The 12813-nt window shown below is 40.7% G+C and overlaps 1 protein-coding gene across 6 annotated transcripts in view; it reads right to left on the reverse strand.

The window, feature by feature from the left end:
- The window catches only part of TENM2 (teneurin transmembrane protein 2), a 679035-nt gene that overhangs the window by 12692 nt on the left and 653530 nt on the right, over positions 1-12813 (reverse strand). For all 6 annotated transcript variants that reach the window (XM_057415147.1, XM_057415146.1, XM_057415150.1 and 3 more), the window contains 5 exons: positions 11909-12141; positions 10255-10409; positions 8890-9764; positions 2223-2398; positions 468-703 (listed from right to left, as the gene is read on the reverse strand). In XM_057415147.1, the coding sequence (XP_057271130.1) occupies positions 468-703; positions 2223-2398; positions 8890-9764; positions 10255-10409; positions 11909-12141 (1675 nt within the window). The remainder of the gene's footprint in view (positions 1-467; positions 704-2222; positions 2399-8889; positions 9765-10254; positions 10410-11908; positions 12142-12813) is intronic.

Here is a 12813-nt window from a genome sequence, read left to right on the forward strand (position 1 = left end):
TATTTTCCAATCATGCCATTTGGGAAGGGGAATAAACACAATATGCCTGTCTCAATGAATCTGCAGGCAGATTCTACACAAGCAGAATGTAACTGCTCATGCTGTAATTGTGCTTCCTGCCCAGGACTAGCTGTGGTGAGTGTGCTGTAGCAGTTTTACAAATGCTGAGTGGTTGGATTGGTTTTTTCCCCCACCTTCAGAAGCAGAGTGCCTTGCACCAATGTTCTGGATATCTTTACCAACCTCTTTTAGAATACTTTTAGTAATGAAGCTTCTACAGCTGATTGTAGCACACAGTCCCAAGCAGTTAACTGACCTCTCCAATACAGAAAATATTGCCATATTAAAAAAATCCTAGAGTTGTGGATTTTAAACAAGTAAAAATAGGAAAGATGTCCTTCAAAAAGAAAATTAATGTTCTGCCCACAGAGGAAAAGATCATTATTGTAATGACAGATTCTACTTACCCTGAGCTTTCTTCCAAACACAGTCACTTTGCCTTTAATCTGTTCCTTCCTCAGACGCCATTCAATTGAGTTTAAACCATTTTCCATTGGTAGAGATATATTACATCGTCCTATGGTGGGAGTCACAGTCCCAGCCAGGACATGAGGTTCGCTGTGAAAGCTAATGCTCATGCCATTGGCATACATCACTCTCAAAGTACCATTATTACAGAGCTGGTAGCTGTTCCTCACTTGATCTACAGCAATAATGAAAAGAAAATAATTTAGCTACTCCAGTCATAAAGAAAACATATAGCTTAATTTGATTGGGTTTTTATTGCACTCCTGTTGATGTTAAATGAAGTCAGCCTGCAATTACCATTTACGTGGTACTATGGTGGAAATTACAGATGTTACTGATTCATGTAAAGAACAGTAGTGCAACAGTGAGCCTGCAGAGAGATACTGTGTTTATTTCATTAGGTTTTCCCTGTAGTTTTAATTGTGAATCAAAATGCACAGTGATATGCTTTCAACAACGTAATTTATTTCTAATATGAACAAAAACTCCCGAAAACTGAACTGGTGGATGAATAACAAACCATCAAACTCCAGGACAGAAAGGGGTAAAAGAAGAAGACTGCTGGACTCTAGGAGTGGGAAGAAGTAAGTGACTCTTGTTTTTCTTTCCCTCTGCTTAAAAATTGTCTCCAAGGAAGGACTTTTACAGTGTTTGACTTTAAATCCTCCAGGTGTGAGGCTCCAGCAATGCAAGCTGGGAGTCCCTTCCCTGCCTGCTGTCCTGCCACCCTACCAGCAGCACAACCGGCCTTTTGGCCCCATACTGCTCTGGCCATGCAGTTCTCCAGCTCTTTGACACAGCCAAGTCCATTCTCCGCCAGGACGGAGCGCTACGGTGTGCAACTGTCACCACAGCACCAACGTTTGTCTGACAGAAGGACAACATCTACATAATTAATCATCTGGTATAAGAGAAATAGTCTTTGTAACTAGGCATGTGACGGTATAATAGTCTATAACTGCTGACATTTATGTCAGGAGAAGACTACTGCTCGACGATGATACTCTCATTCCAGTGACATTATATCTTACTTAGAAACACCCATCACCCACCAAACTCCTCTCAGTCTTTGATAACTGACTGTTTTCACTTCATGGGAACCAATGCTGGGGCGGTGCTGGAAAGCGTTAAGCAAGCATTCACCACTTTGTTGCTGCTCTCTCCTGCCACACTTGGGCTGTAACACTGTTCTCAGAAGTGCTAACCATGGGTCAAGAGCATCCACCACCCTGATTGTTTTGAATTTTCTTTAATGGTAGTTTATAAATTTGGCAGGTTCCATGTCTAATAGTAGGAGGCCACCGGAGCCTGTCTCTCCACAAGGATCTCTCCCCAGGCAGCTGACACTCGGCAGTCACCGTGCATCTCTGTGGCACCAAAGTCAGAACCAATTTTGCAGTGAAATACAAAGAAATATCTGAGTGGGTAAAGTGATCCTAACCCAAGAGGCAATAGCAGGCCTGACACCAGCAGATAACAACCAGACATAGTTGACACAAAGCATGATTGTGAAATGTCTCTTACCTGTCCTGCAGACCTGCTATTTTAGGAATGAGCTTTAGGGGAGTTTTTCTTGCAAACTTGTTACATTTTTCCCCTGCTCATAACTGTCCTAATGACACAAATATTTTGCAAATTGCTTTCTCAAGTGGTGTGTGTGGTTAGGAGATGTGCTGAGAAGTGTGCTTTGGTACCTTGAACAACTGTATAGGAAGCCTCCACAGAGGAGAGATTTGTGATGACCGTGACATCGTCATCCCGATTAGAATTCTCAATGTCGATGGTAATAGACTTTTCCATCTCTCGATGAAGGCTAGTTACCACTCCAGTGGGACGTGTTACATTGGTCAGACGCCCTTCATGATCATAGCTAATAGAAAAGTTAGTGAGAGCAAAAAGCGTGAGGATATATGTTCATTTCAATACCCAATGTATTACTAATGCACCACATTTGTGCAAAAAACCCCAGAATGAAACAGGTTTTCAAGAACATCCTGGCCATACCTATTGCTCTGTTCTTGAAAGAGTCTAAAATGATTAAATAATAATTTTTAGTGATACTGATCTCAACTACACAAATGTCATAATTAAATTATTACGATATATAGAGCGATATTCAGCTCAAACAATTCTAATGAGTAAATTCATTTGAATTTTAATGGTAGCATTTCACTCTAAGGAAGTGGGCTTACGATGGATACTACAATATACAATTGCATTGACTGCATGTTTGCAATTGAATATTTAGTGGAAACTACGTGAGGTCTTAAGTGACATATCAAGGAATAAACTTGTTAAAAGAGATTAAAAAGGACATCAGCTTGAGAATGTAAGGGTTTAATTTAGATCTTATCTGTGGTATTGAACAGCATTTTGGGGTCAGTATTTTGGCTCATAATGATGGATGATGAGACGTTAAAGCACAGGATAAGGTGGAGTTGCACAAAGGGCAGCAGTCAGCACTCAGAATATACCTGAGAAGATGAGTTAAGTGCTCCAGAGGCATAGAGATAAAAAAAAAATACAAGAAAAAGGGCTCTCCATGAGATCATTGAGTTAAATTTATTTAGAGGTATAAAACCTGAGGAGGGGGAAAGAAAGAATGCTGCCTGAAATCGAATGGTATGTTTCTCCCTTTCCCTTAGAATGCTGTATTTGTGTGCTAAAGAAGCAATCCCTTGGATCTTAAGGGCAAGAAATAGGGACCTGAAACAAAATCGGTATTGCAGTCTGACACTCTGCTTGATGCAATCTCTACTTGTGCAAGAGTCTCTCACCCAGCTGCTACCAAAGTGCACATACTTCTGAGAAGCAGAAAGGCAAGAAAAAATGTCCTGTGTAGTTAAAGGGAAAAGTTTAGGTAGAGATTGAAACCAACTGGTCATCCTTGGAACGTAGAAATCCAGGGTGCGAGGAGCCTGGAAGAGAACTGGTAAATCCATTGCACTGCCTGAGAGTAACAGAAGAGAAGAGGAGCACATTTAGTACCATGGAGCTAGCTGAGTTCTTTGTACGTCGTGGTTAGCTGTAAAGATGAAGAAGAATCAGTGCTTTCAACATGACTTTACAATGACATCATTCAGAAACCTCAAAGTATCTCAAAATGAATACCCAAATTGGCTTCTCAGTTAATACCCATATCAAGTATGCCTTTCAAATCCATTGCAAATGGTTGCACCCATGCAACTGAATATTGAGGAGGAAGGAAAAAAATCACCTGTGGAGCAACAAGCCTTACCAGAACCCCTGGAAGTGTTAGGCAAAGAAGTAAATCAATAAAACAAAGCATCATGCAACCTAAAAGGGAACAATAATATATTGTGTTTAATTAAGCAGTTCAGGATCAAATAAAAGATTAAGCAGCATGACTTTTCTTAATAAAAGTCACAAGTTTATAACCACATATATGTATATATATGTATTTATATAGTTGGTATTATTTACCATATAGACAACATACTAGATAAGAGATAAAATGTTGAGAAAATCTAGGAAGGGCGTTTGGTTAAGTTTGTGTAAGAGTTTTTATCAAAAACTGCTGAAAGCACTTGTAAAATAAGGACTAGGGAAGAATTTGATCCAGTCTAGCAAGGAAAACCAAAAAGGACAAAAATTGGAGAGTTTCAAAAATGGGATATACCATAATAGTCTGTATATGGATACTTGGATATGCTTAGTGCTTAGCAGAGTGGTGAAGAGAATACTTAGATGTCAAATACTACAGAAGAGACAATGTTATTTAGGAAAAACTAGCAAAGGGCCGTGAGTGCTTCAGCGTGACTATGCAGAGCTTGGTGAACATCCACCAAAATGGAGGCTGAAATTCCCCATCAGCAAATATATTTTAGGCAATGCAAATGAGACCTTCATTTAAACTCCTCATTCACATTGCTGGGTTTTTAATTAACCCAGGAAAACTTCCTGGGGATTGCTGTGGGCTACTCACTGGAAATCTCTGTTCAAAGTGCAAGGGCAGTCTAGAAAGTAAATATGGATGAGGATGTGCAGAGCCTGAAACAGGAACATTGCAATATTCTGATGCTGCTTCCAGAAGTCAGTGGTTTGCCCCCACCATGGGGCATGTTCCCCAGGGCTGGGCACAATATTTGAATTCCACAATGGCAGAGATTAAAAGGTTTATAAGCAAGTGCTGGACCCACTTAAACAAGTGCTCTCTAGGAAGGTCTGCAGACCACTTGGCTTAATAGCAGATATATTCACTACTTAAATGATATATTAAGCGATTTAGACATAATCCACTACTTAAAACTCTATATACACACTGCAATAACAATGTATAATGAAGGCTTTTTTACTTTATCCATGGCATCAATAAAATCCTGCTTAAAAAACATAAGTTTAAGGTAAAAACTTTAAAATGAATGAAACCAAAACCTTTTCTGTACCACAAAATTTAAAGTGACATATTACTGAGGCTTTCTTTTAATTTATGTATTTTGTGAGAGCAAGTGCTTAGTAGAACCCAACACCCAGACGTTTAACTGAATAATGAGAATAAAGCTATATGGGAATTTAATGGCTATAAACCATATATGATATGTATGCATTTCTTTATGACATGAACCTGGGTCTAATGAAGTAAACAAAAAAAAATTGCAATGGAAAATATACTAATGGACCTGGGGCTTCTGGTATCTTCTTCAGAAGCAGCCACTACATGTCAAAGTGTATGACACAGCATCAGGCTAGCTGAATCAGATCTGGTAAGGTGACCTTTATATTTTCAGATGAGGTGGGTTCTGGATACACTGAAATTCCTGAGCTTCAGTTAGAGGAAGGTTTCATCCTGAGTTTTTCTACTAATAAAATCACAAGGGGACAGATCCTTTCTTAAGCCCAGTATCTTCAAAGATCTCCCCGTGCCCACCACTAACCTGCCAACACTTTGCTAACTGCAACCAAGTCTGCCCAAGCAGGCCAAGGTTTCCAGGACCATGGCTGCCAGGGCAGCTCTGGGTGACACCAGCCACTGGCACCCGGGCAGACACGGGAGCTGTTGGCTGATGGTGCCTGCAGCCTGGAGACAGTGCCTGGGAGCCCGGCGGCTCGGAGCCAGCTTCAGCAGCTGCTGTGTGCCAGGCCACCAGGCACGGCTACAGGTCAACCGCGAGACACGCTGAGCACTTATGCATCACCTCCTCACAGAGCTACAGATACCCGACCCGCACGTCCCTCAGCAGGTTTGTGACAGTGCACCAGTATTAAGGCACCTCTGTATCTTAGGCAATTTTTACTGTTGGCAACCTTTGAGGTCTGGGATGTGTACAGCTGGACAGCTTGTAGGTGGGAGTAGCCAGGACAGTGCTTTATACAGTACTGCAGAAAGGAGTAACAGCAGTTTTGACTTAACATAGAGCAGGCCAAGGTGCGGATCACATGCATTTACATACATCCCTATTTTCTCTCCCTTATAAACCCCAAGCTGACTCAAGAAGAAAACTGCAGCACTCTCTTAGGATGTTCCCAAAACTAAGTGGAATACCACTGAGAATCACTTCAAATATATGTGCTTCATGCCCAAAATCAAGCTTAAATTACCCCATGTGAGCCTGCTGATAGCTGTTACATTATTTAACAGCCTTGCCTGTTCCTACTGCAGATGAACTGCGTGCATATACACATGCACTATATGTATAATACATGCACGAGTGTGTATGCACATATATAAAACCAGTTAGTGTATGCATTTCTCCACATATTCAATGCATACCTGGATATACTCCATGAATTCAATTATGTGAGCATTTTCAGGGTACAGCTTCAGATTAAAAAAAGAAAGAACCCAATAAGATAGCACAGCACTTCAGTGTCTGGTTGATATAAATACACCGAAGTACATTTTTCATAAGAACTTTCATTTATGTGGTATTTTAGTATTCAAAAAACATTTATTCTTTTCCAGTTCTTTGGCTGTATCTGGGGTATTGATTATCTCTGTATGAATGCATGAATGTAATGGCACAGAAAACTATTTTGTTGTCCTTATAAACTCTCAACTGGCCAAGTATTTCTTTCATCTTCTATTGATAGTAACTTATACCTACCAAAATAAATTGCATAGTGATGAACATAGAATTTTCCCCTTGGAGCTACTTTGATGAAAAAACAGAAACCAGAATTAAGTGGCTGTGGACTGCGACTATTTAGATTTTTTAATTTGATTTAAATAATTCTCATAATTTTATTAATAAACCCCTCAACTGTGGGGGTACATGACATATGACATATGACAGAATTACTCTAAGTCAGCTGCTTAGGATCAGCCTGAAGGACATGCCTCTGTTTTTCTGTAATGAGTATCTCCAGTGCATATAGCTAACTTCTTGTCCTTGCATAGGGTTTTCCATTCACATACAGAGATACATATCTACTTTTAACAGCTTCATGAATGGCATATTATGTCTTTTCTTCTTTTAATGCACAAAGGATTCTACTATCCTCTCATCTATGGGCTCTATGCTTATGAGAATATATGTACAAATCTGGCAGAAAGGAAGTTATTTCCACTGCCACATCAATGCCAGTCATCACCTAAGGCAGTACCTCAGGTGTATCCCTTAGACCCAAGTATGGTGCTTAACTTCCTCTGACCTAGGCAAGGGTCAAACATCTTTTCTTACTTGATCTTGGAAAAGAATCTAGTCAACATGTCAGCACTATAAACACATTAAATTATATTTTCAGCTGTACTTCAGTAAGACATCAAAGCACCCACCTTCTACACTTCCTTAGCGATCAGAGCACAATTCTTCTAATAAATCATGCTAGCTTAGTACTTCGTGTAATTCTCAGCCACCAGTTACACCAGTTTGGTAACTTGTAACCTTCTGATGGTGTTTTTTAATGTTTCATTGTTTTCAGATAGAGTTTGAAGATACACTGCCATTTCCTTTGCTACAATTTATTACTGGTATTTTGAGAAATAGCTAGTCTATGTGAGTTCTGATCTGACACTTGGCCTAGCTACTGAAGAAAAAGCAACAACAAAAATCCCACCTAGAAGGGCATCAACATCTCATCAGCAATGATGTGAGATTTTTCCATGGTCCAGTACAGAGAGGTTTTTCCTGATCTTGCAATCAGCAGCTAAATCCTTCCTGTGTTCACATTTCTGGGTTATTTTTCTAATTGAGGTGTGGTAAAGAAATACTCTATACACAATATTAAGGAGAAAAACCCTCCACGTATCTACTCAGCGACGGAAAAATCAGTGCTTGAAATTCCAGGGCCGCATCAGGAGGGGACCACGAGAGGGCACTGCTTTCCTTTCTACGGGAACAAAACGCGCTGGACACAACACTGATGTACCGCGCTGATTTAGATACATTCTGAGGTTCTTTTTATTCCTGCATTACTTACGTTTCCTCTAAAAAAAAATGAATCCATTAGTAAACTAAACTACGTGTGCGTCAGTGCTGGTCTGTAGCCTTAAAAATGAGCTTCCAATTTAAAATTAAATATAAAGCCCTATTCATGCTTTCTACCCACTAATTTGAGCAATGGTATTTAGTAATGGTTAATTAACTATGGCATCAGACTCGATGTACTTAAAGATTATATATATATATTTTCAATATATGGTTTTGTTTCTATTTTTAAAGTTGTTTTGATCAATACACGGCAATAGGACTAGTAAGAACAGGGTAACTATTAATAAATGTGACTGTTTTTTCTAGATTTTTAATATACTCTTGAACTTGATCTCTGATGAATTGCATTTAAAGAGGAAGTTCTGTTTTCTAATCCATATGGTCACCAACACCAGTGTGCTTCCAGGCTATCTACAAAGTTACACTGGGGTTCTGGCAGCTAGCTGGGGATCTAATCTCCGCGCTTGCCTCAAGAATGAACAATCACTGAAGTTAATCAACATTTTAACAACCACGAGTAATATATGAGTCTGAACAGCAGGTATCTAGCTTGAGCTCCAAAAGAACCTGCAGCATTAGGGTTCCTAGGAGCACTAGGAGCTGTGGGTTGCTGGGGGCTGGTCTGAGTGCCAGTTATCTACAGCCTTGATAATGACTAAGAGCAGGGGCCCAGTCTCGTAAATCAAACATGGGTTTCTGAAGGTGGCACACAGTCCTTTGTGCTGGAAGTGGGTGAGAGTCCCCACAAGCCTCATACTGCAGGTCTGGTACCCACCCAAGGGACCTGACAAAAACTGATGAAATCAAGAAGCCACTTAATCATTTTCAGCATCGAACTAGACTGAGTCATCATGGCCTTATTCAGCATCAGTGAAAAGCCTACAACAGATTTCTGTAGGGTCAGTTCAGGGCCTACTCGCTACCATTTGAAAAATAAATGTACGCTTAATAGAGCCAAAAACATTCTTACTCATAAAATGTTGTCCATCCTGTTTCATCACTCTTCGTTGCTAAGAGACCACTGTTTCCGTTATATGTCATTAATCCGAGCTCCAGGGTCTGTGTTGAGACTAGCTTGAGTCCACCATTAGTGCCAACAGCCAGCGTGACAATCTGATTATCCGGCATCAGTAAATGGCGGGGCATCCCACTGGCATCCCGACGGACCTTCAGGGAGTTGCCATTGTTGTCCATCACCTCCGTGACATCGTTATCGCTGCTATAGGTGAAATTGTACAAGTACTCCCCGGTAACAAGGCTGAGAGTGTACTGGTGAATCCCATCAGCATTGAAGACATACAGCTCCTGTTCTCCTGGAGATGCAGCTTCATATTGGTTAAAAGAATTAAGAATGGGCCTGTTTTTACTGACAGCCCTAATGCGGATGTTTCCAAGATCAGCTATGTAGATGGTACCATCTGGGGCCACAGCTAAGGAAGATGGTGAATTTAAGATGGCATCAGTGGCATACCCATCATCCCCAGAATAGCAATTACAGTTGACATCATTTTTGCAATCACAGTCTGAAGCTGCCCCTGCAAGAAGGCATATTTCTCCATTGGTAGTTACCTGGCGTAGCCGATTAATTTTTTTTTCGTCTGTCTCACTGATGTAAAGAACTCCTGTGTGTGAGATGGCAATGGCACTGGCTGATTCAAGTGCAGAGTGAATAGCCAGTTTGCTAAGAGAGTAGTCTATACCAGGAACCTGGCAGTGCATGGGGCGTCCAGCAATAATGCTAACTTGATGATTTTCTGTGATCCGTAAAATAACATTGTTCTCTAAGACATAAAGTGAGTTGTCCATGGGATTGACAGCGAGATCAGTAGGCCACTCCAGCCGTACCTATGAGTTGCACAAATTATTACTGTAAAACTCATAACTGAAAAGTACACTTCTAGTGTTTAAAATTCCATGTGTAACAACAGCAAATTAGTGAGGGGTTTATCAGCGTAATCATGAAACCAAGTCATGAACGGCAACTATTTCAAACAATGCTTTTGTTTTTCAGCAATATTAAAGCTACGTGCAGTGGTAACTTTGGCTAATTGTGTTTCTGTGCAAAGAATGAATGCTACATTGTGGAAGCTCTACAATAATTACAGAAAAACAGGCAATTAAGACAATAACTCCCATTATCTCAACCTTATCTCACTACAGTTGCATAAATAACCTGTGTTAGCCACAGTAAAAGGATGGTTCACTCATTTCAGTAATGAATCAAAAATACTACCATCTTGTGCTGCATAATGTATTTCTTAAGTGGCCAGGCAGTCATCCAAAATAGATGCCCATCTCTTCTAAGGCAGAGAAGAAAATAAATGCACTAAGATACCTGGGAGACATCCATGCTGGAATCACAGCTGAGTGGTCGAACAGCAGTTAGGTCATTGGAGCCCAGCAGGGTTGATATAATTCCATTCTGATCCACTTTTCTAATCATAGTGGCATCAACAAAATACATGAGACCATATTTATCCACTGCAATTCCTGAAATATAAAAACCAGGCATCAGTGAGGCTCCTGGCTTCAAGGCAGGCTTCATCTTGTTGGCAGCTTTACAAAATGGTGACAGTTGTTCGCTTCCCCTGTTCTTTCCTCCTTTCCAACCTGAGCACAGGTCCTGGATCCCTCCAAGTACCTGTAGTTCTGGTGAATAAATGGCATCAAGCAGGTTGCTCCCTTGGGGCTTTAAAGAAAACCAAACCACAGGAATCCCCACAACATGTCAAAGAGCCAGTGGAATGTAACCTCTTACTTCTAAATTCAAACTCTGTATGATGCACTGTGTGAACCCTATGAAAGCCAACAAACCCTCAGTTTTAATCTCAGAAATTTGAGGTGTTGCTTCTTCATCTGAAGGATCTGGGAATTTTTAGAAATCTTTTTAAATTTCTTTAAGATTTAGAAAAATGAAGAGGACACTACAGTCTTTCAGGATTGTTTTTTAATTCTTTGACCTGTTGCAGCAAGGAATATGGGAAGAATATCTGGTGTTTCCAGATGAAGACACAGGGGTTTCCAGCCTAGGAAAAAAGGAAAGGTTCAATGGCTGTCACACTGGGAGTCCTTAGAAAGGAAAGGCACAGAATGAAAGGTGCTCCCTTGGAGGAACAGAAGGATGCTGCTGCCTGTGGTAAGGAGGGCAAGCTTTTTCTCTCTTGCCTTTCCTGCTTTGATTTGGTGTGCTGCCTTGTCCGTTTTGTGGGCTGAAAATAAAATATTGATCTAAAAATTCTGTCTTCAAATGGTTGCAGTGCTCATCCTGTTGGGCAGTGAGAGCAGGTACAGCTTTATCTTCTCAACTTCTACATAGAGGCTTACCTTCAAACATGGAAACAGCTCTGTCCTGTTAATACGCTCTGTATGTATTAACTGAAACTATTACCTCTACAAAGAAATAGGACCTTTCATTCTTATTTGCTTTTACAATCATCTATTTTCAACCATTGAAATAAAACCCAAAGAAGTTTGTAGCACCTGGCAGTACACCTGATCAATTCATCCTTACAATGAACATGAAACAATGGGAAGAAAAAAATCCTAGCAACAAATCCCCAAATCTCTGTCATCTTGAAAACATTCTCTCAAAAATTAGAAACTGGAAAGGGCAAAAATCCTTTTATTTTTTCTCTGCCTCTGAAGAAAAAGGGAATGCACAGGCTAGAAACTCAGATGAAAAGCCGTAGCAGGCAGTTTTTCTCCCCAAAGACTATTTCAAGCAGTGATTTGTTCCCCAGTTTACATGCTTGCTTCTTGGAGTGAGTGGTACCCTGCTAATTTGTGTTCTATTCTCCTTTCGCAGTGTTCACTGTTGGGGTAATAAAGTTTGCTTTAACTAAACAAAGCATGAACACTTGCCAATCCACTGTAATTAAAGCCCAGAATAAAAACTACTGAGCAAGGAGTGATTTAATTGCCAGATAATTATTTCCACACCCAGCCCAGCCTCACACAGTCATTTTCTCCAGCTTCTTTTCCTACTTTACCTCGAGGGCTCATGAGGGTTGCGTCCACTGCCTTCCCTCCATCCCCACATCTGGCTTCATCAAAGGGCAGGCATTGCTCTCCTGTCCCTGCCACCACTTCAGAGTTACCAGCTAGGTCTTTCATGCCAGAGAGGGACTTGACTCTGTATATCCGTCGACTGTTGGTGTCCGATACATACAGTGAGCCTGAAACAGGGTCCACGGCCAGATAGTATTTATGAGCAGGATTGTTGCTTTAGAGAAAAAGAAAGCATAGAACAGAAAGAGCTGAGCAGTCTAGAAACTTCACAGGCTTCAGAACTTGGATACTCATCAGGCACAGAGAGATCTGGAAAGAAAGTCTGACACCTTCACACCGAGGTGGGGTCTGAGGGATTACCATCTGCAGCTCTAATGTGATTAGAGCCTGGTCAGTGTTGCTAAAGAATTGCCGTTTCAAATCTCATTTATCCTCCTACACCAAACCTTGCACAGCAGAGCCCAATAAGCCAAAGCTGCACAGCAGACTTGCCTCTTGATCTCTTCTGTCCTTTTGGTCTGCTCCAGGTGAATTGTCTTTAGCTTACCTCTACCTGCTGCCCTCCTCCCAGCCACCTTGTTTAACTTCTCTTGAAAGCAGAAGTCATGGGAGCAAGATCATAAAATCAGCTTCTGAGTCACTTATATTATGCCACAAGATTTGTGAGGTCTTGTATAAATAGGAGGCAGAGGCATAACAAATTTATTCCTAAAGCAAATTTGTTCTCATTCATTCTTATCAAGAATCTCATTTACGGCAGATGAAGTTGATTATATAGCTCAAACCAGAGACCCCAAGTGTCTGACTTTAACTCCAAACCTTCTGTTATTGAAAAACTGGTCCTCAGTTTGTGATTAGAATGGGCGCTCATATGGAAACCTACTTC

Source organism: Pezoporus wallicus, unplaced genomic scaffold, assembly GCF_028554395.1.
Source record: "Pezoporus wallicus isolate ANWC-B61680 ecotype Strahan unplaced genomic scaffold, APGP_CSIRO_Pwel_v1 contig_4161, whole genome shotgun sequence".
Lineage (NCBI taxonomy): Eukaryota > Metazoa > Chordata > Aves > Psittaciformes > Psittacidae > Pezoporus > Pezoporus wallicus.